The sequence below is a fragment of the Lactuca saligna genome, chromosome 6 (genome assembly GCF_052625555.1).
Source record: "Lactuca saligna cultivar CGN05327 chromosome 6, ASM5262555v1, whole genome shotgun sequence".
Classification (NCBI taxonomy): domain Eukaryota; kingdom Viridiplantae; phylum Streptophyta; class Magnoliopsida; order Asterales; family Asteraceae; genus Lactuca; species Lactuca saligna.
This window is the reverse complement of record NC_136422.1, coordinates 13,827,005-13,850,391: the sequence shown is the minus strand read 5'-3', so window position 1 is coordinate 13,850,391 and position 23,387 is coordinate 13,827,005. Positions and strand designations below refer to the sequence as shown.

The 23,387-nt window shown below is 39.4% G+C and overlaps 1 protein-coding gene across 1 annotated transcript; it reads left to right on the top strand.

Annotated features, from left to right (window-relative positions):
- On the top strand, window positions 1–2,977 carry LOC145001576 (RNA polymerase sigma factor sigC-like). The gene is made up of 7 exons (XM_078960942.1): window positions 1–244; window positions 563–705; window positions 1,006–1,482; window positions 1,778–2,005; window positions 2,125–2,265; window positions 2,346–2,546; window positions 2,629–2,977. Exons 1-7 carry the CDS (start codon window positions 148–150, stop codon window positions 2,914–2,916), a joined length of 1,575 nt encoding a protein of 524 aa, XP_078817068.1. The 5' UTR covers window positions 1–147; the 3' UTR covers window positions 2,917–2,977.
- Window positions 2,978–23,387: the final 20,410 nt, after the last annotated feature.

Sequence of the window (23,387 nt, the reverse complement as noted above, 5' to 3'; positions counted from 1 at the left end):
AGAAAATCTTTGGAAGCCTTTTTTAATGTATGACATTGAGATGGGGAACCAGTGGCCAAGAGCTGACGCCTTGAAAAAATCAAACAAAACCAACTTCGTTTATCAATTCCATCTTTCGATTCTTCTTCTTTTGATGTATCTTTCACCATGGGTGTGGGTTTCAGGATCAACTTGAAATGGGTTCTTTCTGTTCAACCTCGTCTCTCTTCCAACTCGCCATCTTTGTCATCCACATATGCATCCTGTAAGCATCCATCACCTCAATGTTTCCTCCTTTTCGCACATCATAATCTTCGATCGCAGTAGCTTTTCATCGTTCCGATTTGAAACACAACGATCTTGAATTCGTCATTAGCTGTTGTGCCCTAGAAAGGAGATGTTTTTTGCCCATTATTTGAATGGTTACTCTTTCAATTCATGACTGAATTAGTGCTGTTTAATCTTGAAGATGTATCTTTAGTTCTTTACTTCTTTGCTTTCATATAATTTGGTAATTAACACTCCAGTTTCTATTTCGATTGGTACTTACTTTCTTTTGCAACCTTTGAATTTGTTTCGACAGTTAAAAGCAAAGACATCCATTATGATTTAGCGAGGGCATCTCTATCAATGGAAAGCGAGACTTCTTACAGTGATCCTATTAGTGGAAGAACATGTTCATCTACTTCCCGAATCTTGGACATTGATTACTCCGAAACCCGCAATGTAAATGTTTCCTTTTTACATTTTATCGCACGAATGTTGACCCTGAGGTCAAACATACTAGTTGTTAATGTCAATATCGATACTTACATAGAAATTAATCAACACCAATATCTTCCTATATGTAGTAACCATGAAGCTTGATGCTAATTATCAAAGAACTTGTCGCGTTATAACAATTTCATGTAGATTATTGAAGTTGAATTTAGTGTGTTTGACACCTCAAATGTCAAAATTTAAAACCTTTCTTTATAATCTATGCTTATTTCTTGATTTTTTTAACTCTATCATTTGATCTTTCAGAATGTTGAAAATTTGTTACGAGAGGATAAATTAACATTCCTTACAAGCTTACAAGCAAACAAGATATCACAATATAGATTACTCTTGGAAAATCTTGTTGCATTGGAGGATACATTTGCTGATTCAGATGTGGTAACACTAGAACAAGACATATTGTTTCAATTAGAAAAGCTTGGAGCTTTAAAGTTTTTGCATACTTCTTTCTCTCAAATACCCAAACACCCATTTCCAACTAACTCTATAACCGAAAAAACTGTCAAGCCCATTGTCCCATCTACAAGAAAGATAAAAAGAAAGTCACAAAGAGAACGAACATCAACAAAAGCCAATGATTTCTGCATGGTGGAATTTCACTCACATCCCATCACCCGTAAAAATTCAAGACGTGTCAACTTTTCTTCAAAAAGATCATCAAATTCTAAAATTGGAAAACTCAAATTCACTAGAAACGAAGCAGAGCTATCACAAGGTGTTAAGGTTTGACTTTTCAAACTCCAATAGATTACTTTTCAATGTCACATTTTGTTAGTCCCAAACCTATTTGTTAAGAGTCTGTTTGATAAAATAGAATCATTTATCGTTGATTGATTCCAATTTCCAACCTCTTAATGGTTAAGAAAGGTAGGGTTCCTTAACCATTAAGAGGCCTTTGATTCCATTCAGAATGCTGAATGACTCAAAGGTGACCTCTGAATGATTCCATTCAGAGGTTATCAACCAGACCCTTTAACTTGATCCGTATTGTTTCTCATTTAGTTTAATGAATATACAGATGGTTGCTGAATTGGAGAGGATTAGAATGATTTTAGAAGAAGTGGGGCCCATGGTTAGTTTTAGTAGTTGGGCAGAAGCTGCAGGAGTTGATAAGAAAGAGTTGCTTGAAAACTTGCAATTCGGTTGGTGTTGTAGGGATGAGCTTTTGAGAAGTACACGATCTTTGGTTATCTATCTTTCAAAGAATTACAATGGTCAAGGAATAGCCTTCAAAGATTTAATCCAGGTTTTCTTTGTTTATTAATTTATTTTATTGCATCGAAAACTGGAAAAGTAGAGAAAAGCACTTTTAGTTTTGTCATTTTATCGATTCAGTCAAAATAAAGATTGCTTACAGAATTTTAGGCAGGAAATGTTGGTGTTCTTCAAGGTGCAGAACGGTTTGACCGAAGTAGAGGATACAAATTCTCAACTTATGTTCAATATTGGATAAAAAAATCATTGCTAATGTTGCTATCACGTCATGCTAGAGAGATACGAATTCCTGTATGTCATTCTTTTCTTCCATTTATCATTTTTCTTCCTTTTTGAAGTTGTGAATTCACACTTTTTTTGTGTCTTTGTAGTTCACAATGAGCAAGGCTATAAGTCGGATACAAAAAGCTCGAAAAGCACTCGATAATGGTGATGGAAGATGCCCAAATGCTCGTGAGATTGCTAAATTCACGGGTCTTTCATTGGCTAAGATTGAATCTGCTAACAAATGCCTTAGAGTTGTTGGATCCATCAATCAACCATTTGGACAGGGTATTGATGCAAAGTTTTGGGTACGTATGTTTAAAAATAGAAAATACCCAAAAAAATTCTTGAAATGTATATGGGATTTGAAAAATGAACATTTTTGTGTAGGAATGTACACCTGATTTGACAACAATGACTCCTGAAGAAAACTTAATGAAGAATTATATGATTAATGAAATATATAGTCGGATGAAAGATTTGGACAGTAGGGAGAGGAAAGTGTTGGCTTTAAGATTTGGGCTTAAAGGGTATCAAAGGAAGACACTTGAAGAAATTGGAAGGTTGTATGGTGTAAGCAAAGAATGGATTCGAAGAATAGAAAGAAGAGCTTTAACAAAACTAAAAGTTGATGATGAAGAAACTTTACAAAGTTTTAGACATTATATGTACATGTAAAGATAATATCAAACGAGTTTCTTGTACATTTTTTGAATGTGATCTTTGTTAAGTTGCAACATTTGTTCTGGTAATTGTTTTTAAACTGTCTTCAAAAGACAAGAATGACCTTCTTTGTCGATCAAAGATAATAAGATAAAAATTGAAAAAAAAAAAAAAAAAAAAAAAAAGATGTACCATGATAAACTAAGACTTCTTAGACTAGAAATTTGTCCCACCTTAAAATAAGGTTCGAAACTCATTGGAGTGGCTTCGGCATCTTATCCTGCAACTCGGTGATGTTTTACCGATAAGATAGAAAATGATTTTTTTTTTACCCATTAACTCAAATTCCTTTTTTCAAAAAATACATTCTTTAAAAAAAAACTACTCAATTTAAAAAATATAACTGTTTTTTTTTCTTCAAAATTTCAAATTTTAAACCCTCAATCTATTAACTATAAATATCATCGTCATTATTCATTCTTTACCCTATTTCAATTTTTTTTAATTCAATTCTCTTAAATTTCTTATTTTCGTTAGGGATGTCAAAAAGTCTTATGGGACTCCGAACCCGTGGGGTCTTGATCCCATATGGAGGATATTTTGTAGAATAATCGAGGGCGAGGCGGGGGTGAGGTTAACCCCCGTTTAAATTTCAAGAGCGGGGACGGGGATAGGCAGTCCTATCTCGAACCTCCGTCGGGGCCCGTTAATATTATATATATATATATATATATATATATATATATATATATATATATATATATATATAAAATAAATATTAGCAAGGATTTTGAGTCAACAAAAAAAAAAATCATGTTCTATTATTTGTTATTATAACATTTTGAAATGTGATAACATTTTTGTTTTTTGCATGTAAAATTATGTTATAAATAATTATTTTTAACCCAAAATAATAGTTTCTTTAAGCTCATAAGACAACTTCTTTTAGCCTAATAAAAAAATCTCAAAATCAATCGGGGACGAGGAAACACAATGGGGGTGGGGAGGCTGGAAAATTCGGGAGTGGGTAGGGATGCAATCCTCGTTCCGTTTGCCCCCGTTGACATCCCTAATTTTCATCTTCTTCAAAACCTCATCGCTAATGGCTCGTGTTGTTCGTGTTGGGTCCCCTAAAGAAGAGATGTTGTTAGCTCGTTCATGAGTTGATGTTACGGAAGACCCAATCCACATTAACCTCCCTATGATAGCCTTTTGGAGGAGAGTCACCGAAAAATACAACCGCGAAGCTCTAATTCCTCGAGGTAAAGAAGAAATCTACTCCAAATGGAGGCACACAAACACACTTACAACTCAATTTAACATTTTGTCTCATAGGGCGATGCATGAAGCTGAAAATAGTAAAAATGAAAATATTTTGCTAGAGAATGCTCTTAAAGCTTACCGTGTTGAAACTAACAAAGATTTTCCGTTTGTTGAGTTTTGACAAATTATGAGTCAATCCCCAAAATTTGCTCAAATTTAAACTTGTTGCTTTTTAATTTAAGTTTTTTTTCCTAATGTGTTACATTTTTTAAATTTAAGTATGTATTAGTTTAATTTCAAGTGTGTTATGTTTTTTAAGTTTAAGTGTGTAATATTTTAATTTTAAATGTGTTTTGTTTTTTAAGTGTCAGTGTGTGCTTTTTTTAAGTTAATGAAATTTTAGTCTTAAAAAAGTAGTATGTTTTAATTTTTTTTTAAATTAATTAATTAAAAAAATATCATGGCAAATATGGCAACTTGTACCATGTAAATGATAAAATTTTAAAGGGGTGTGACAAATCTAAGTGGTGCCTACATAGAGCATGACAAGTGTAACACCACTTCCACCAACTTAATTTTTCTGAAAATAGCACTTAAAAAACTAATAATCCATGTTTGGGAAAAAAAAAAAACAAACGGGTATAACCTTGTCATGCTATGCCTAAAAAGTTACATGGTACCTGACCATTTCATGTAAACATCAAAAGGTGACATGGTGCGTGTTATTCCAAATTATGATGTTTTATTATGATTTCTTCAAGTGATATGGCTATGTCAAAAGGACATGGCTGTGTCAAATTATTTTCCTTGTTTTATCCACATTTTTCCTTCAAAAACTTAAATTTCGAACATTTTCTTTGTTATTTTCTTAAATTTTTTTCTTCATTCTAAGCTCCGTTTCTTGCATCACGCGTCAATAATTAAAAAATTTTCACACAAAAGTAACTCGTAACCAAATTTAAAGTATAATCCCAAGGTGTAATGCAATGCAAGATTATGAAGTGAAAATGTATAAAGCAATATGCAAAATGATATACAAAAACATGAGAAAATGTAAAAATAACTCTTGAGAGTAATTAACTTTTACGTTTGTACTCATTTGGTCCCTTTCCTTTTTTTCTATTCAATATACCATTGAACTAGTTATTTGTGTTCAACATAACCCTGTTGACCTGTGATAGCCGGTCAAAGGGTTATGGTGAACATAAACAACAAGTAGTATATTGAGTACAAAAAAAAAAGGAAAGTGATCAAATGAGAACAAACTTAATAGTTGGTTACCCTCCTGAGTCATTTTCCCTAAAAAGTTTAATGAAATTAAAGTTGCAAAATTATCAAAGACTACAACCTTCTTTAGCTATAACGTATATGAAGAGCGTTTCAGAGGGGTAACTTCGTTAAAACATGGTCTATGCTATGCTTACTGTGGTTAGCTGTCAACACATCTCTTCAAAAGGATATGGTTGTGTATGAGAGGTATATTTATCAGCATAAACGTTTACCTCAAGGTATATTATGGTGATATGTCTGCAAAAGCAGCATGATATTGTACATATTGATGTTGTATCTCATCCCATGAATTCATCTTAAAACTAAGTAAACTCAAAAATCACAGCACTTGTGATTCCACTCGTATGTAGAATTGTCTAGAATTCATGATACTATAAATCATTCGATTGGAATTGTAAATGTAGTCATGAAATACGCCTGCTAAGTCAAGATTCCCCTAATAAATATTCAAGTGCATTACAAAGATGTACATGTATAAATAGTGTCATTTCATGGGTTATGTTTTGAAGAGAAGCAAGAATGAATATCATAAAGTTATTAATATCAGTAGGAGATGATGTGAGACTTGTTGTAAATGAGTAAAGGGAAAATGACTCAGGAGGATAACCAACTGTTGAGTTTGTTCTTATTTGGTCCCTTTCCTTTTTTCTGTACTCAATATACCATCGAACTTGTTGTTTGTGTTCACCATAACCCTTTGACCGACTATCACAGGTCAAAATCCGGTCAAAAGGGTTATGGTGAACACAAACAACAAGTTCGATGGTATATTGAATACAAAAAAAGGAAAGGGACCAAATGAGTACAAACGCAAAAGTTAATTACCCTCAATAGTCATTCCCCTCGCCCCCCCCCCCCCCCCCCCCCAAAAAAAAAAAAAGGCAACCTAATGTGTACAGGACAAAATGATAAAAAATGATATACAAAAACATGATAAAAAGGTGCAAGATATGCAACCTAATGTGCACATGATAAAATATGCAAAATAATATACAAAAACATGATAAAAGGTACAAGAAATGCAACCTATTGTGCAAACGTGTGTGTATTAGTTTATTTTGAACCACATATATAACATCCGGGATTTACATGTATTAATATTATTTGATTTATTGATTAATGGGTTGTTGGTTTGGGCCAGGATTGTTTGGTTTTATGTTTTGGGCTAAGAAAGGCAGTACGCAGGGCGTACCATGCCTGGTACACGCAACGTACTCAAGAGATTGGGGCGGGGAGGCCATACGCGTACGCGCACATGCGTAGGTTCTAAAGCCCTAACTTTTAGGGTTTGATCCCTATATAAAGGATCTTATGCCTTTGGTCCATCCTCCCTCTCATCTTTATACAGCCACCACGAAAACCCTAACCCCTATTTATGTGTCTTTGTGATTTGGAAGCCAATTGAGAGTACCTTGGTGTAGTTTTGGTGCATTAGAAAAGAAATGAGCTTGAAGAAAAAGCAAGGATCCACCAAGAGCTTGTAGATCCAGGAGATTGGCATCATTTCTAACTCTTTTGAGGTATCAAGTTCTATACTTGGCCATTGTGTGCTTAGATTTGTTTGTGGGGGTGTTTAAGGTCACTTTTGGACTCCATTGTTAAGGCTTCTTGCATCTTTATGATTTCAGACCATAATATCTATCCTTTTGGGCTCTTAGAGGCACTATAAGTCATAAAAATCAGACCTTGATGGTTAAGCCACAACCATGCAACTGTTTGATGGTCATAAAGCTTGTTAAAAAGACCAACATCATGTTTTGACCCCAATCATGCATGCAAGCACATAAAGTTTGTGACTTTATGGATTAGGAGGTCTTAAAGGACCTGGATCTACATTTTGGACGTAAATACTTAATGGATTAAGTCACAAATGAAGTCCCGATAAAGTTGGCTATTACGCTAAGCGTACACCCTGGTATGCTGCGCGTACTGGGTTAACTCCCCATTTTGGTCAAGGCCAATGTACGCTGGGCGTACGTGCCAGGTACCGGGACAAACTGTCTGATGTCCCTCTTTAGCATACTCAGATACCGGGACATCTGAGCCTGCTCCGAAGCGAACTCAGGGCAAAACATCGCCCTCTCAGTAAACATCCTGGTAATTTCCGTCACCGATTCCAAATCCTGTTTCAGCTCCAAGAACTCTTGAGCCAACCTCTCCCTCTCGACCTGCGTAACATAACGAGTGCTGAACATCTCTCTGAACCGATCCCATGAAATCGCAGCTCTCTGCGCATCCGAGTACGACCCCGTGGTTAATCTCCACCAATCCTTTGCTCCGAGCCTCAACAGGTTCAAAGCACACCTCACCCTATGATCAGCAGGGCATGAACACGTGAATAAACATCCCTCCACATCTGATAACCATCTCATAGCAACGATCGGATCCTGAACTCCATCAAACGTGGGAGGCTTCGTATTATCGAAGTCCCGATACTGAAAACCTCTACTGGCTCCTCCCCCTGCCGCTGCTACTGCTGCGGTAGCCGCTGCGGCAGCCGTCTCCGTGAGAGCCGCATAGCGCTCATCAAAATATTCCACCATGGCGGTCTTGATCAACCCAAACAACTCCGGCAGCTCAGCCCGAAACAATGCAGCAACCTCATCATGCAGGATCTCACGAATCCTCGCATCCAACTCGTGCGTACTCATCTGGCTGACAACCTCGGGTTGTACAGACCCACCCGGAACTCCCTCTCCTGCTCCTGATCCTGACCCGGATCCACTCCCAGCGTGTCCTGAAATCTCCATACTAAAAATAAAACACCAAATCTCAGACATATTCCACTATCCCGGGAACCAGCTCTCATCCCAACCCTAGAGGTCATGGTTTCCCTGATACGCGTATGAGTCCGTGCTTTCAGTAGTACGGGCCCATACTACCTTCCACACCTACCCATATTTGTATGAAGTACTTCCACAACACCCTAGCGACATACATAACAACGCTCTATCCTCACAACTAGAGGAACACTAGAAATCTCTCACAAGGAACCCTAGGCTAGCAGGCATCATACATCAGGCAACTCATCAATAAATCCTGAAGATCCCTAGCCTATCTCTAGCATGCTGTTCTATCAAAACTCAAGAAAACAATTGTCATGTATGGTATTTTGGGGCTACTTACTGGCTCCGGCTGATCGTACCTCCGCGTCCTCCTTCACTTATTTTGAAAACCATTTTAAAATCTCTTTTGAAAACCCTCCTCGATTTGAGACTGGAGTCACACCAGTGTTCCTCCAATTCACTCAAACCAAGGCTCTGATACCAACTTGTAACATCCGAAAAACACAACCAATTTAAAATTTTCAAAACAACCCAATTTTTATTAAAATGTTTACAAAAAGGTTTTCAATACAATCATTAGAGTATTCCCAGAATCACATTGCTACAAAATCATGAGGAGCGGTACGATCGCGCCTTCGCCTTGCCACAGTCTCCTGAAGAACCTGAAAAACATTAAACCACAACTGTAAGCCCGAAAGCTTAGTGAGATACCCCCAAAATACCAACCACGTATACACCCTTCCAGGCTGCGACCTTCCGGTCCAAAACATATAAAACATACATAACATAACAGAACATAGAACAACCATGCATATCGGGTCTACCGTGTGACTGGTTCGCCGTATCGGGCCTTCAGTCCAACGGATCCATCCTCCAGGTCTAGTCATGTCCTTCGAGTCTACAGTGGGGTTGGTCCGCCCGCATCGGGCCTTCAACCCACCTGGTCCACTCTCTGAGTCTACAGTGTGACTGGTCCGCCCGCATCGGGCCTTCAGTCGGCCTGGTCCACTCTCCGAGCCTCGGCACGTCTGGTCCGCCCTCGTGGGGCCTACAGCCTATCCGGACCGCTCGCTGGGCCTTCGGAACAACCGGTCCGCCCTGGGTATCTTGGCCTACAGCACAAAGCAGGACCCGCCTCAACCCATCTCCAGTCCAAACAACCATGTGTACAAAACATACGTTCCTATAACAGTCCTAGTCAACAAACCGAGCAAGCAGATTGATATGTGCATATTTAGTGTGTATTAAGTGTAGTTTATTTATTCATATATTAGCTAAATTGTTGCATATTATGGACAAAAGGTACTTAAAAGTGTTAAATTATGTTTTTCAGTCCAAAGGTGAAGCTCGGAAGCGAAAGGAAGCAAGAGAAGCGGTTAGGAGCTCAAGAGTGGAAAGAAGAAAGAAAACACCCATAAAAGGCTTCTACTCGTCGAGTTGCCCTTTGACTCGACGAGTCCGGTCGCGGATTCAGAAAGATAAGCATTCGGAAGTCAAGATAGTTATCGGTTTACGACTATTGTGAGAGGGACTCGACGAGTCACCATATGACTCGACGAGTCGGAACGCATATATAAAGATAACTCTACAATTCGAGAAGGGAGAATTCTGGGAAGTTTCAGAAGGGCTTAGCTGCGAATAAGAAGCCAGAAGAACCCTAGAAGTCGACCAAAGAAGCTAGAATCCAATCTCGGGAGTAATTAAGGCGTAATTTCACCATTCTACTTAATTCTTTTGTTTTGTCAACATGATTAAGCAACTTGAACTTATTTGTTTGCTGTTATTTACCTTAGTTATGAACTAATTTCTTTAGACTTCTGTTTGGGAATACAAAGTTGACAATATGGTTTGATTGATTGGTAGGATTAATTCTAAGTTGGTGATTAATTGTTATTTTAGCTTGCTAAAGAACCTTGTGTATGAATGATAATTAATTTTCTGTTAATAGGAAGATAATTGATTAGCATGAACATCTATTGATTATCAACCTCATATGATATGTGACCACTATACCATATGTCTAGAATTAATGAACATGAAACTAGGATTAATAAGGAAATTGAGTAAACTCATGTGCAAGCTTGTAAGATGACCATCGAACAAGAGGTTAATTAAGAATAACGAATTAATTAGCTATTGCAAGTCTAACTTAACCCGAATAATTAATCTAGTAAATATAATTAAATTAAGCAATTGGCCACTGTTTGAATTAGTTTATTTGCTAAGGATTAGGGTAGTGAACACAAACTTAATCACTTGAATCGGTAACCAACGAAAGAATTAATCCATTGCACTATTACCTTAAAATCAACCATAAAGTTAACCGAGTTGAACTAAACAGAAGTTTCTTTCCCATTATTGAATCTAGTTAATTTGTTCTTTTCTAATCTTGCATTAGTTTTAGTTAGTAAGTTTCTAGTCTTGTAAAACTAGAGAAAAAACCCCTATTTGCTTAATCAACTTAGATAGAATTAGTTTTTAATTTAATTTGCCGTTCCCTGTGTTCGATACCCTACTTATTTAGCTATACCACAATTGATAGGTTCACTGCCTTTTGTGTGTTATTTGATAATTAAAGTAGGATTAAAACTAAGTGAATTTTACACACATCAAGTTTTTGGCGCCGTTGCCGGGGAACGGTTCTAAAATTAGCATTAAAATTCTAATTCAATCGATCCTTTGTGTAAGATTCATCTTACACAAAGTTAATTTCTGTTTCATTTTTTGTTTAAGTTTTAGTTAAAAAAAAAAAAAAAAAAAAAAAAAAAAAAAAAAAAAAAAAACGTTGATTTTAACTTGAACTCGCCGAGTGCATTCGCCCCGACTCGGCGAGTGCGACGCTGAATCAGATTTAATTTTTTTTGTTCTTTTTTACGCGTTTTGTTTTGTTTTTGTTTGCAGTTGGTTCATGACCCGAGGATCTGCTACGCCTCTAGTTCCCCCTCTTGAAGATCCGGAAACCACATTAAGAAGAAACAAGGGCAAAACCGTTGGAGAAACCGCTTCTTCAAAGAACTCACCACTCAAAAACCTCAAATCCGTTTTTAGCAAGAAGAGGAGCAGCAAAGCAGGAGCATCCAGTGCGTCGTTGACAACCGAAGATCCGATCCCAAAAGACACCGATTACGAGACCGAAGAAGAAAGCGAGCACACATCCGAGTTTGAAGACGACTTAGCCACCGCTATGGCTAATATTGACGAAATCCCCATGGGGGAGTGGAAGAAAAGGATGCGTGACGACACCAGCCCGGGACTTGTGCAACCCGCAATCCCCGCTACCACTACGTTTGAACTAAAGGGCCATATTCTCGCTCAACTCAAGGAGATACCCTTTCACAGGAGAGATCATGAAGACGCCTATAAGCACTTAGATGAAGTGAATGATGTGGCGGATTAATTCAATGTACCTAATGTGCCCCGCGAGATCCAACTACTACGCATGCTTCCTGTCACATTTAAAGGAGCTGCAAAGGATTGGTTGAAGTCACTCCCTCCCGGATCGGTTACCACATGGGCCAAAATGAAAGAAGAGTTCATAGATCACTTCTGCCCACCTTCCAAGATAGCCAAGCTAAAGAAAGCCATTGCCAACTTCGAGCAACAACCCGGCGAATCCCTATATGAAGCTTGGGAAAGATACAAGAGCCTACTTCGAAATTGCCCCCACCATGATCTCAATAGCCAACAAGAGGTCTCTATATTTTATGATGGAGTAAATGTCACCACGAGGCAACTACTCGATTCACAAGGCCCACTCACCCGAAAGCCACCTCCGGAAATAAAGGAGTTAATTGAAGAATTCTCCAGGCACTCTAGAGAATACCACAACCCGAGGAATGAAGTGAGTCGAGGAGTAGTAAATTCGGTAAACGATGGTATGGCGGCGGTGATAGCTAAACTCGATAGCCTAGACCGAAGAATGACAAAAATGGATCAAACGATCCATGCTATTAGAGTTGGATGTGAAAATTGTGGTGGTCCCCATCTTACCAAGGAATGTGATCGAGACGATAATGGAAATAAAAAGGCTCAAGTATTCTACTCCAGCGGCGATAGATACGATGAAGACTGGAGGAAACCGAAGAAGGAATGGCTCCCATACGAAGAGTACAGAAAGGCTAAGGAAGAGAAATATAAACAGAGGGAGAGGGGATATTATCAAAAGGAAGAACCGGTGACGGACAAGAAGACGAATTTAGAAGAAATACTTACAAAATTCATAACCGCATCCGAGAAAAGACATAATGATCATGATGTGGCAATGCAAGAAACTAGAAACATGTTGAGGAATCAGCAAGCTTCTATTCTCAACATAGAGAAACAGCTGGGCCAACTTGCACATCAAGTAAACGAAAGAAGACCGGGCCAACTTCCGAGCGACACCCAACCCAATCCAAGAAATGAGAACGTGAGCGTAATAACCTCCAGCGGTGAAGAAGAATTGGCAGAAACACTAAGAGTTTCCAAGAAGAAGGCAGAAAAGGAAGAAAAACCAGAACAAGAAAAACTCGATCCGACTCGCCGAGTCACCAAAATGGACTCGACGAGTCCAGTTGGGAATGAAGAAAATGCCAGTTTTCTGAAGCCATACAATCCTCCTTTGCCATACCCATCCAGAGCCATGCCTTCAGAAAAAGTTCAAGCCTATAGAACCTTCATGGAGCATGTTAAAGCTTTACAAGTCAATATGCCATTTGTGGACACAATGCTCCAAACTCCTAAATACTTTAACTTGCTTAAAGGCCTGTTTGCTGCTAGGAAAGATCTTGTTGAAGTCGCGGAGATATTGATGAGTGAGCTGCCTGAGAAGAAGGGTGATCCGGGTAACATAGTAATTCCGTGCCAATTTGGTAATGAAGTTTCTACACAAGCATTGGCTGATTCAGGGGCAAGCATTAATTTGATGCCCTATTCATTCTTTAAGAAGCTGAATTTACCAGCACCAAAGCCGGTAAATATGAGAATCCATTTGGCAAATAAAACAATAATTCATCCGCAAGGCATATGTGAAAATCTCCTTATCAAGGTGGACAAGTTTATTTTCCCAGTAGACTTCGTGGTGGTGGAGATGAAAGAAGACCCCGAAATACCAATTATTTTGGGAAGAACATTCTTAAACACCGCATGTGCCCTAATTGACATATGTGAGTCTACATTGACATTAAGAGTGGGTGATGAGTCGGTGATGTTTAAAGCTAATCCAGAGGTCAAGCAAGAAGAAGAAAAGAGAGAAGAAATCTCATTTATCCAATTGGATGATGAGGTATTACAAAAAGAGCTTGAAATTTTATTAAAAGAAGACCCAAGTAAGTTCATGCTACACTCAGAAGAAGTTGAAGATGCTAACAAAGACTTGGAGGAGCTAGAAAAGCTATTGGAAGGAGCCAACTCAGACAACACTCCAGAATTGATGGACTTCGATCAGACTCGCCGAGTCACCATAATGGACTCGACGAGTCCAGTCGACTTGGATAAAAACTTGACCAAAGCTGATTTATTTGTTGATAGTTCTTCACATACCCTGGATTCAGTTACTGTTATTGATTCTTTGGAAGAACAATCAGAAGAAGAAGTAAAAGGAATGGAGGTCCAACACGCCGATGTGGCATGCCTTGATACGATGCCATTTGGAGAAGAGTCGAGCACAAAAGAGGATGAGGACATAAATGGAAGCAGAGCGGAAGCTGATCACCAATTCACTACTAAACCTAGAGCACGGACCGCTATGAAATATGAATTTATCAAATTTAAAGAAAAGGAGGTTCAAAAGTTGGTGAAAAAGCATGGGTTGAAAAAGAAGAAGAGGAAAAGAGAGGCCCAAATAGCTGAGGATGATACAGAGAAAAAAAGAAGAGACGAATTAAAAAGGGCTAACAAGAAAAAGATTCACGCCTACAAGACTAAGTATAAACCACAAAAAGTGAGGCGTACATTCCCGATGCTTGAAGATGACAAAACGTAAATGGGAAGGAGTCTAGCTAATGACTCCTAAAAAAGAAGCGCTTGGCGGGAGGCAACCCGTCGTTAGAGTTTGCTTTCTTTTACTCTTTAGTTTTTATTATTTTTGTTTTGTGTTTCAATTTTAATCTTCCAAATCATCGGACTTGTCTGCTTAAGGGAGCGCCTAGCTTAAGAGTGGGAAGAAAAGATTTTGAATAAATAACAAAATTTTAAAAATTAGTAATGTTTTACAAGAGACTCGCCGAGTCTGACCCTGACTCGACGAGTATATACTGATTTCAGAAAAAAAAAACTTTGACTGAGCGATTGGACCCGCCGAGTCTGACCCTCACTCGACGAGTTGATTTTATTTACAGAAAAAAAATAAACATTTTCGAAATTACTTTTACATCTAATAGGGTTTTAACCCTAAAAATTCAGTTTCCACACCACACTCGCCGGGTGCCTCTCTCTACAACTCTCTCTCAAGCATTCAAGAGTTCCTTCAACTTTTCTTCCAAATTCTCAAGGTTTAAACTAAAAAGGTAACAACTTTCTTCTTGATTTCTAGATAGAATGTGATTATAAGGTCATCTATACTTGCAATTTCATGAAAAAACCCGTTTTTGAAAAGTAATTAAATTCTAGGTTTTCGATTTTTTCATGAATATTGTTGTTTTGAACGTTTATTGTGGCCTTATTACTTAGTAGGAAGTCCCTGAACAAAACCCTTGCAAGAATTTAAAGGTTACATGGTTCAATTTTGTGAGACCCGTCGACCGACTCGTACAGGTCGCGCGACTCGCCGAGTCGGGCATGGACTCGACGAGTCCAGTCGATTTCCAGAAACAGTTCGTTTTATATTCTGTGTTTTCTGGGTCTGGTTTATATGTTTTGCAGGAGTCATGTTTAGAAGAGGACAATCTTCAAGTGGTAGCCAAGGGGAATTTCCATGGTTGAATTTCCCGCAAATCGAATCCGCTTCAACAATGCGGAAGTGGAAGAAGAAGCTTTCCGATATCAAAAAGAAGGAGGTCTATGTACCGAACAGAATTGATTGGGAGTGGTTGCAAAATGTGCGATATGAAGAAGAATTAGCTCCGTACCTTCTAAAGGAGTTCCAACATGACGGCGAGTCGATGATATGTGATGGTTGGAGCCGGGTCTTCCGCATACAAGAGCCGGTATATTTGGAGCTTTGCTTGGAGTTTTTCTCCACGGTATCTTTTACTGGTGGAGTGGATTTATATCATCCGGCGAGCTTCACTTTTTGTCTTGGGGGCGAGTATCGTCAATGCTCGGTGGTGGATCTTGCTTGCCGACTAGGGATTTATGATCAACCTTTGGTTTCAACGAACCTCTTTCGGGCCTTTTTGGCAACCACTCACATGGTGTTCCCCGATGGAGTTACTAGCACGGGTTGGTGGAATACTATAGGGAATAAAGTTTATATCCCGAAGTCAGCACAAGAAGGGAGCATCCGATCCCCGACTCACCGCCTCATTCACCGCCTTATTTCCTCCACCATCAACCAAAGGAAGGACGATGACAAGGTTTCCAACCTTGATGTTTTCTACCTATGGAGCATTATCACACCCGGCGTCTTTTGCAACATCTCGTGGTGCATTGCTTCATACCTCTCGGAGGGTGCGGTCAAAGTTCGCAAAACATCTCGTATCAATGGAGGAATGTTTGTCACTCGATTGGCTAATTCATTCGGGTTGATGAACCGTGGTGCCTGGAACCTCCTGACATTGATCCCGACACCCCCATTTAATCCCATTCTTTTCCGCAGAGCACGAATCATTGAAGACTATGGTGGTGTCCATTATGCCATCCCAAATGATGACCCAGTTGTAGGTCCCGAAGCACCGGGAAGGAGGGTGAGATCGCGAAGGGAACGGGATGTGGAGGATGAGCCGCCAGTAATTCCGGTAGGGACTGAAGACGTACCAATGGATTGGTACAATATAGAGATGAGGCGGATGCAAGACCAAATGGCTAGGGGGCTAAATTTTAGCAACCAATCCCACATACGACTTTTTGACCACTTCAATATTCCACATATTGATGGTGGGAATTATCCATACATTCCATCGTGGGACGAGAGGATTGGTGCACGACAAAGCGGAGCTGGGGGAAGTGGAGCCAACGATGATGAGGAGGAAGATGAGGATTGATCTTTGTGTTTTTGTGTTCAAACAATTGCAATTTTTATTTTGTTTTTTTTGGTGTGTATGCTTTGAGATATTTTTATGTTTAATAGTGTTTGCTTTAGTTATTTTCAGGATTGCATTTTGATTGCTTGCTTAGGATGGTATAGAGATGTAAAGCATGGATGTTTTTGCGTGTGAGAGCGAGTCAAGGAAGCGAGTTTTTAACGTCAAAGTGTCAAGTCCGGTCTTAGGGGTATGAGCGATTGAGTCCGCATGTGAGGAAGGGTTAACGAAGTTGTGAGAGGCTAAAACAGTTGCCACATACCAAGATTTTTCATTCAGTAGCCAACTCGTCGAGTGCACTAAGCTGACTCGACGAGTCGCTTTGTATTTCCAGAAATTTTTAGACGGCGCGCTGCTACTCGGCGAGTCCATCGTCAGACTCGACGAGTCGTTAATTTTTTCATGCCAACCGACTGCTGATTTGATGCTAATACTTATACCACTTGCATCCTTCTAATTCCATATCCATTCTTGAAGATCTTACGCTGATTTTCGCATGTTTAGACCGACCCACACGAGACATGGATGGGATGTTCCCATGTATGAAGTTTATTGAAGATGGAGCTTAAGTGAGAGTGATCAACCTATCCACTGCTATCCCAGGGGAGTTTGTTCCAATTCCCTCTTTATTTTTTTGTTGTTATGCATAATATGCAATGAGGGCATTGCATCACATAAGTGTGGGGTAGGGGGTTGGTTACATAATAGTCAAATTTTAAAAAATTTGCATACCAAAAGGATTAATTAGGGTACTAATTTAGAAAATTTTGGTAAAAAAAATTAGGATTCCATATTAGAATTGTGTTAATAATTGCATGAAGACCCAAATGTTTAGTTGAGCCTATATACGTTCTAGTGCATTTGTGGCTTCCTTATTTCAGTGAAATCATGAGACAAAAACACGACCTTGCTCAGCCTGAGGGATGTAATATGTTTAGCAGCCTAAACCTGAAATGTATCCAGGAAGATTTTTATCATTAGCCAATAAAGGTTGAGATTGAGCGCCCCTGCTTAAGCATGTAGGGATTTGAGTGAAAAAAAAAGTGAGGTATACATGTAATAAAAAAAGAGAGAGAATTACAAGAAAAAGTTTGAAGAATTTTTAGAGTATGAAGTTCAAAGATCAAAAATTCCGAAGAAATTCAAAAAGTTGAAGATACCAAAAATCAAACAAAAAGGTGGTGAATTCAAAGATATCCAAGATCAAATTATCAAGCAAGTGAAGAATTCCAAAGAGCTCCATAGTGGTATCGAAAAGTTGTAATTCTAGATTATGTATGCTTGGGTTGCTCAATTAAAAATACCTTGAGGGTAAAGAGGTTTTCTGAGGATGGATTCGGAGGGTTGCATAAAATGAGCATAGTTCGGGGTGAGTGGGCGAATGTTTATGAGGATTGTGAGTATTTGAAGTATGGGGGGTTTTTAGGAATTTTAGACACAAATGCATGCGTTGCGGTCTTGGCATAATGGCTGGGTTGGATTGGAGTTATTATATGTGATTCTAATGTGTTAAAATTCAGTTTTGCTTGAGGGCAAGCAAAAGACAAGTGTGGGGTATTTTGATATGCGCATATTTAGTGTGTATTAAGTGTAGTTTATTTATTCATATATTAGCTAAATTGTTACATATTATGGACAAAAGGTACTTAAAAGTGTTAAATTATGTTTTTCAGTCCAAAGGTGAAGCTCGGAAGCGAAAGGAAGCAAGAGAAGCGGTTAGGAGCTCAAGAGTGGAAAGAAGAAAGAAAACACCCATAAAAGGCTTCTACTCGTCGAGTTGCCCTTTGACTCGACGAGTCCGGTCGCGGATTCAGAAAGATAAGCATTCGGAAGTCAAGATAGTTATCGGTTTACGACTATTGTGAGAGGGACTCGACGAGTCACCATATGACTCGACGAGTCGGAACGCATATATAATGATAACTCTACAATTCGAGAAGGGAGAATTCTGGGAAGTTTCAGAAGGGCTTAGCTGCGAATAAGAAGCCAGAAGAACCCTAGAAGTCGACCAAAGAAGCTAGAATCCAATCTCGGGAGTAATTAAGGCGTAATTTCACCATTCTACTTAATTCTTTTGTTTTGTCAACATGATTAAGCAACTTGAACTTATTTGTTTGCTGTTATTTACCTTAGTTATGAACTAATTTCTTTAGACTTCTGTTTGGGAGTACAAAGTTGACAATATGGTTTGATTGATTGGTAGGATTAATTCTAAGTTGGTGATTAATTGTTATTTTAGCTAGCTAAAGAACCTTGTGTATGAATGATAATTAATTTTCTGTTAATAGGAAGATAATTGATTAGCATGAACATCTATTGATTATCAACCTCATATGATATGTGACCACTATACCATATGTCTAGAATTAATGAACATGAAACTAGGATTAATAAGGAAATTGAGTAAACTCATGTGCAAGCTTGTAAGATGACCATCGAACAAGAGGTTAATTAAGAATAACGAATTAATTAGCTATTGCAAGTCTAACTTAACCCGAATAATTAATCTAGTAAATATAATTAAATTAAGCAATTGGCCACTGTTTGAATTAGTTTATTTGCTAAGGATTAGGGTAGTGAACACAAACTTAATCACTTGAATCGGTAACCAACGAAAGAATTAATCCATTGCACTATTACCTTAAAATCAACCATAAAGTTAACCGAGTTGAACTAAACAGAAGTTTCTTTCCCATTATTGAATCTAGTTAATTTGTTCTTTTCTAGTCTTGCATTAGTTTTAGTTAGTAAGTTTCTAGTCTTGTAAAACTAGAGAAAAAACCCCTATTTGCTTAATCAACTTAGATAGAATTAGTTTTTAATTTAATTTGCCGTTCCCTGTGTTCGATACCCTACTTATTTAGCTATACCACAATTGATAGGTTCACTGCCTTTTGTGTGTTATTTGATAATTAAAGTAGGATTAAAACTAAGTGAGTTTTACACACATCACAGATCACATAGCATATCATTACCCTAACCGGGTTACCGACCTAACCGGTCACTAGCATAGCATCACTCTGTATATCGGGAAAACTGACCTTAGCAAGGCCTCCTAGCATGTACCATCCTAGCTACCAGGATGCAGACACATCAAACAATAACATAATAACCATAACCGAATCTCAATACAATAAAGGGTCGGCCTTGGTGCCTTAAACCCTGTTGATATAGTGAGGATAACTCACCTCGAAACTGTCGGCTGAAAGGATAAGATCCCGCTGCTCCGAACTCTGACACGAACTCCTCCACTAAACATCAAAACATACAACTCAATAAATACCCTTAATTACCAAAATACCCCTGGAAGACAACTGGTCAACCACGGACAAGTCAAAGTCAACCCCTGACTGACCCTACTCGCCGAGTCAACCCGATGACTCGCCGAGTCCATATGCTCAGAACTTCCTTCAATCAGCAACCCAACTCGCCGAGTCATCCCTTGACTCACCGATTCATCGACTCAACCAGAAATATTGGGACTTCCTCGACAAGACTCGTCGAGTCCAAGGCCATCTTCAACCTACTCGCCGAGTTGTTCTTCCAACTCGTTGAGTCCCAGGCCATCTTCAAGCAACTCGTCGAGTCCACCCATGTGACTCGTCGAGTACCACCGGTCTGAATCCATACAGAAGCATCTCAGGCCATGCAATTGATCCAAAACATAGATCCAACCTCCTACAATCCATCCATCACATAAAGTGGCAAACTTTACGTGAATCTAACGAGATTTAAGCCATATTCACCTTAAAACCAAGGTTTGGGACATGGTGACTTCACTAAGCACACAAACACAGGAACTTTAATGCACTCTAGGCCTTCAATATTCCAGATCTGAGGTAGCAACCTCAGATCTATCCTCCAAACTCCAAAACATTCCAATACATACTCCCCACAAACCCCAAAATGATGAAACTAGGAATGCACAGCCTAAGGACGAAGATATTACCTCCAAAAGATGCCTCAATAGCAGCCAAACTCGAATCCAAGCAAAGCCCTTTGATCCAAGCCACTTCTCCTTCAAGATCTCTTCAAACAACACCTCTCCAAGCTCTAATTTGCTCCACAAATGATTTCTCCACGAATTTAGGGTTTCCTGGAACTCAAGGGGGGAATAAGGGAGGCTGTGGAGGGGTATAATGCTCTTTATATAGGGCTCAACTCCGAAAATTAGGGTTTTCTCCCTACAACACCTACTCACCGTGTCCATCCTAGGGACTCGCCGAGTAGGCCACTTGACACGCGACCATGACCGCGACCTGACTCGCCGAGTCTATCCATGGACTCGCCGAGTCATCCTCTAAAACTTACACTTTTAGCCCTTCAACTCTACTCTTGCGATTTCGGGATGTTACAGAGTTCCCCAAAACACCACACATAACACATATTAGCCACTCGAGGCTATAACTCTATGGGTTCGTGCACCCAAACTCTGTGAACCCTCAGGTTCTAACTTTGGGAACCTTCCGGTTCCAACTCTATAATATGCACATCATAAATCACATAGAAATAATACAGTACAACACATCACATACATATAGCATACAAATACTCTGATTACCTACTCAAGGTAAGTATAGTGAGAAGACTCACCTGGCGAGCAGAAAGCAGATATCCCCACACTTAAATCTCGAACTCGCCACCGCCTAACACGTAAGGCAAATACTCTCATGAATATAACTCTCGAGACTAGAATAAATCCTCTCATGACACCCTCTTAAGGGTAAAAGACTATTTTACCCCTCTCTTGGCCCAAAGGCCACATCGCTGACCAAACCCTAAAAGTCAACGGCCAACCCTTGGTAAAAATCAAAGTCCTCAATCAAAGTCAACCCTTACTGACCCTACTCGCCGAGTCAACCCTGTGACTCGTTGATTTCCCATAATCAGAACTTCACTCAGTCCGCGACCTAACTCGCCGAGTCACCCCGAGACTCGCTGAGTCACCCCGAGACTCGCCGAGTCCAACAACTCTGAGTCCACTCGCACACAACTCACCGAGTCATCCCTCGACTCACTGATTCTCGACTCAACCAGAGAATATCGAGACCCTTTGACAAGACTCGCCGAGTCCAAGAACAGACTCGCCGAGTCTAAGGCTATCATCAACCTACTCGCCGAGTTGTTCTTCCAACTCGCCGAGTCCCAACTCATCTTCAAGCAACTCGTCGAGTACACCCATGTGACTCGCTGAGTACCACCGGTCTGAATCCATTCAGAAGCATTCCAGGCCATGCAACTGCTCCAAAACATAGATCTAGTCTCCTACCACTCATCCATCACGTAAAGTAGCAAACTTTACGTGAATCCAAAGAGATCTAAGCCGTTTGCACATTGGGCTAGGGTTTGGGACATGTAAGCTTCACTAAACACTCCAACACAGGGACTTTCATGCTCTCTGATTCTTCTCCCTTCCAGATCTGAGGTAGTAACCTCAGATCTAACCTCTAGACTTCCCATTTCATCCATAGACAAATTCTCACAAACCCCAAAATGAAGAAACAACATAACAACAGCTCAATAACGAGATATTACCTCTAAGTGATGCCCCAACTGCAATGTAATTCGAATCCAAGCAAAGCCCTTTGCTCCAAGCCTTCAATCTCCCAAAATTCCTTCAACAATTACTTCCCCAAGCTCCAATCCACTCAACAATGGCGCTTCTCCATGATTTAGGGTTTTCTAGGGCTCAAGGGGTGATAAAGAGGCTGGGAGGAAAACATAATGATCTTTATATAAGGCTCAACCCCGAGAATTAGGGTTTTCTCCACTCAGCGCCTACTCGCCGAGTCCATCTCACTGACTCGCCGAGTCGGCAACTTAACACGCGACCAAGTCGCGACTCTACTCGCCGAGTCCATCCATGGACTCGTCGAGTCACTCTTTCACAACTTACTCTTTTAGCCCCATTCAACTCTACTCTTGATATTTCGGGATGTTACATGATTATGTTATGCTTTTATGTGGTAGTAATAGGGGTGAAATAGTCCTCATAACTGGTTGAGATAGACCGAAGGGGTAGGTCGGACACCCCGATATGCCTGATAGGGGTAGGTTAGGCACCCCTATATGCCTAACAGGGGTAGGTTGAGCACCCCAGTATGCTCAACAGGGTAGGTCGGGCACCTAGATATGCCTGGCAGTATGTGTTATGCATGGTATGTGGTATGATGGGGGAACTCACTAAGCTTCATGCTTACAGTTCTCAGTTTTGTTTCAGGTACCTCTTCAGCAAAGGGGAAGGAGTCGGCATGGTAGCTACATATCACACGCACACCAAATTTCTGCATTATGAGATTCTTGGGATTGTACTCTGACATTTTTATTATTCCATGACATGTTTTATGACATTTGACTTATGGGATTATGGAATAATATGATATTGATGATGTTTTTTCAGTAAACTATTTTACAAGTAACATAATTAAGACAAATTTTTTGGCTTGAAAATTGGGATGTTACAAGTTGGTATCAGAGCCTTTGTTTGAGGGATTCAGACACACCTTCGGGGGTGTCTGGACTCAAATCGAGGGTTTGAAAGGTTTTTCACAAGAAAATGTGTTTTTCTAAAGCTAAAGTAAAAAGTTTTGAGAAAGAACAATGTGTGTGATGTGCGCGACCGGCCGAGCTCAAGTAAGTTTTCCCCAAGATACCCATACATTTTATGTTATGATATGATTATGAGAACTGCATGCTAGAATAGGGCTAAGGATATAAGAAGATGCCTAATGTGCATGTTGTATGCGCTTATTGAGTTGCATGATAATATTGATTAGAAAGTGATATGATAGCCTGTATAGGATATGCTTGGTTTGGGTTACTCAATGCCCGAATGTTGCTTGCTTTGTGCTATTAGGGGCCCTAGTTATCTTTAATTAACTAGTAAACGAATACGTTAAGTTACATATTACAAGGACTAAGTAATTTCAGAAGGTTAGGTTTAGCACTATTTTGAAGCTCTCGTTTGAGTCTAACCATTGTAGGGAGT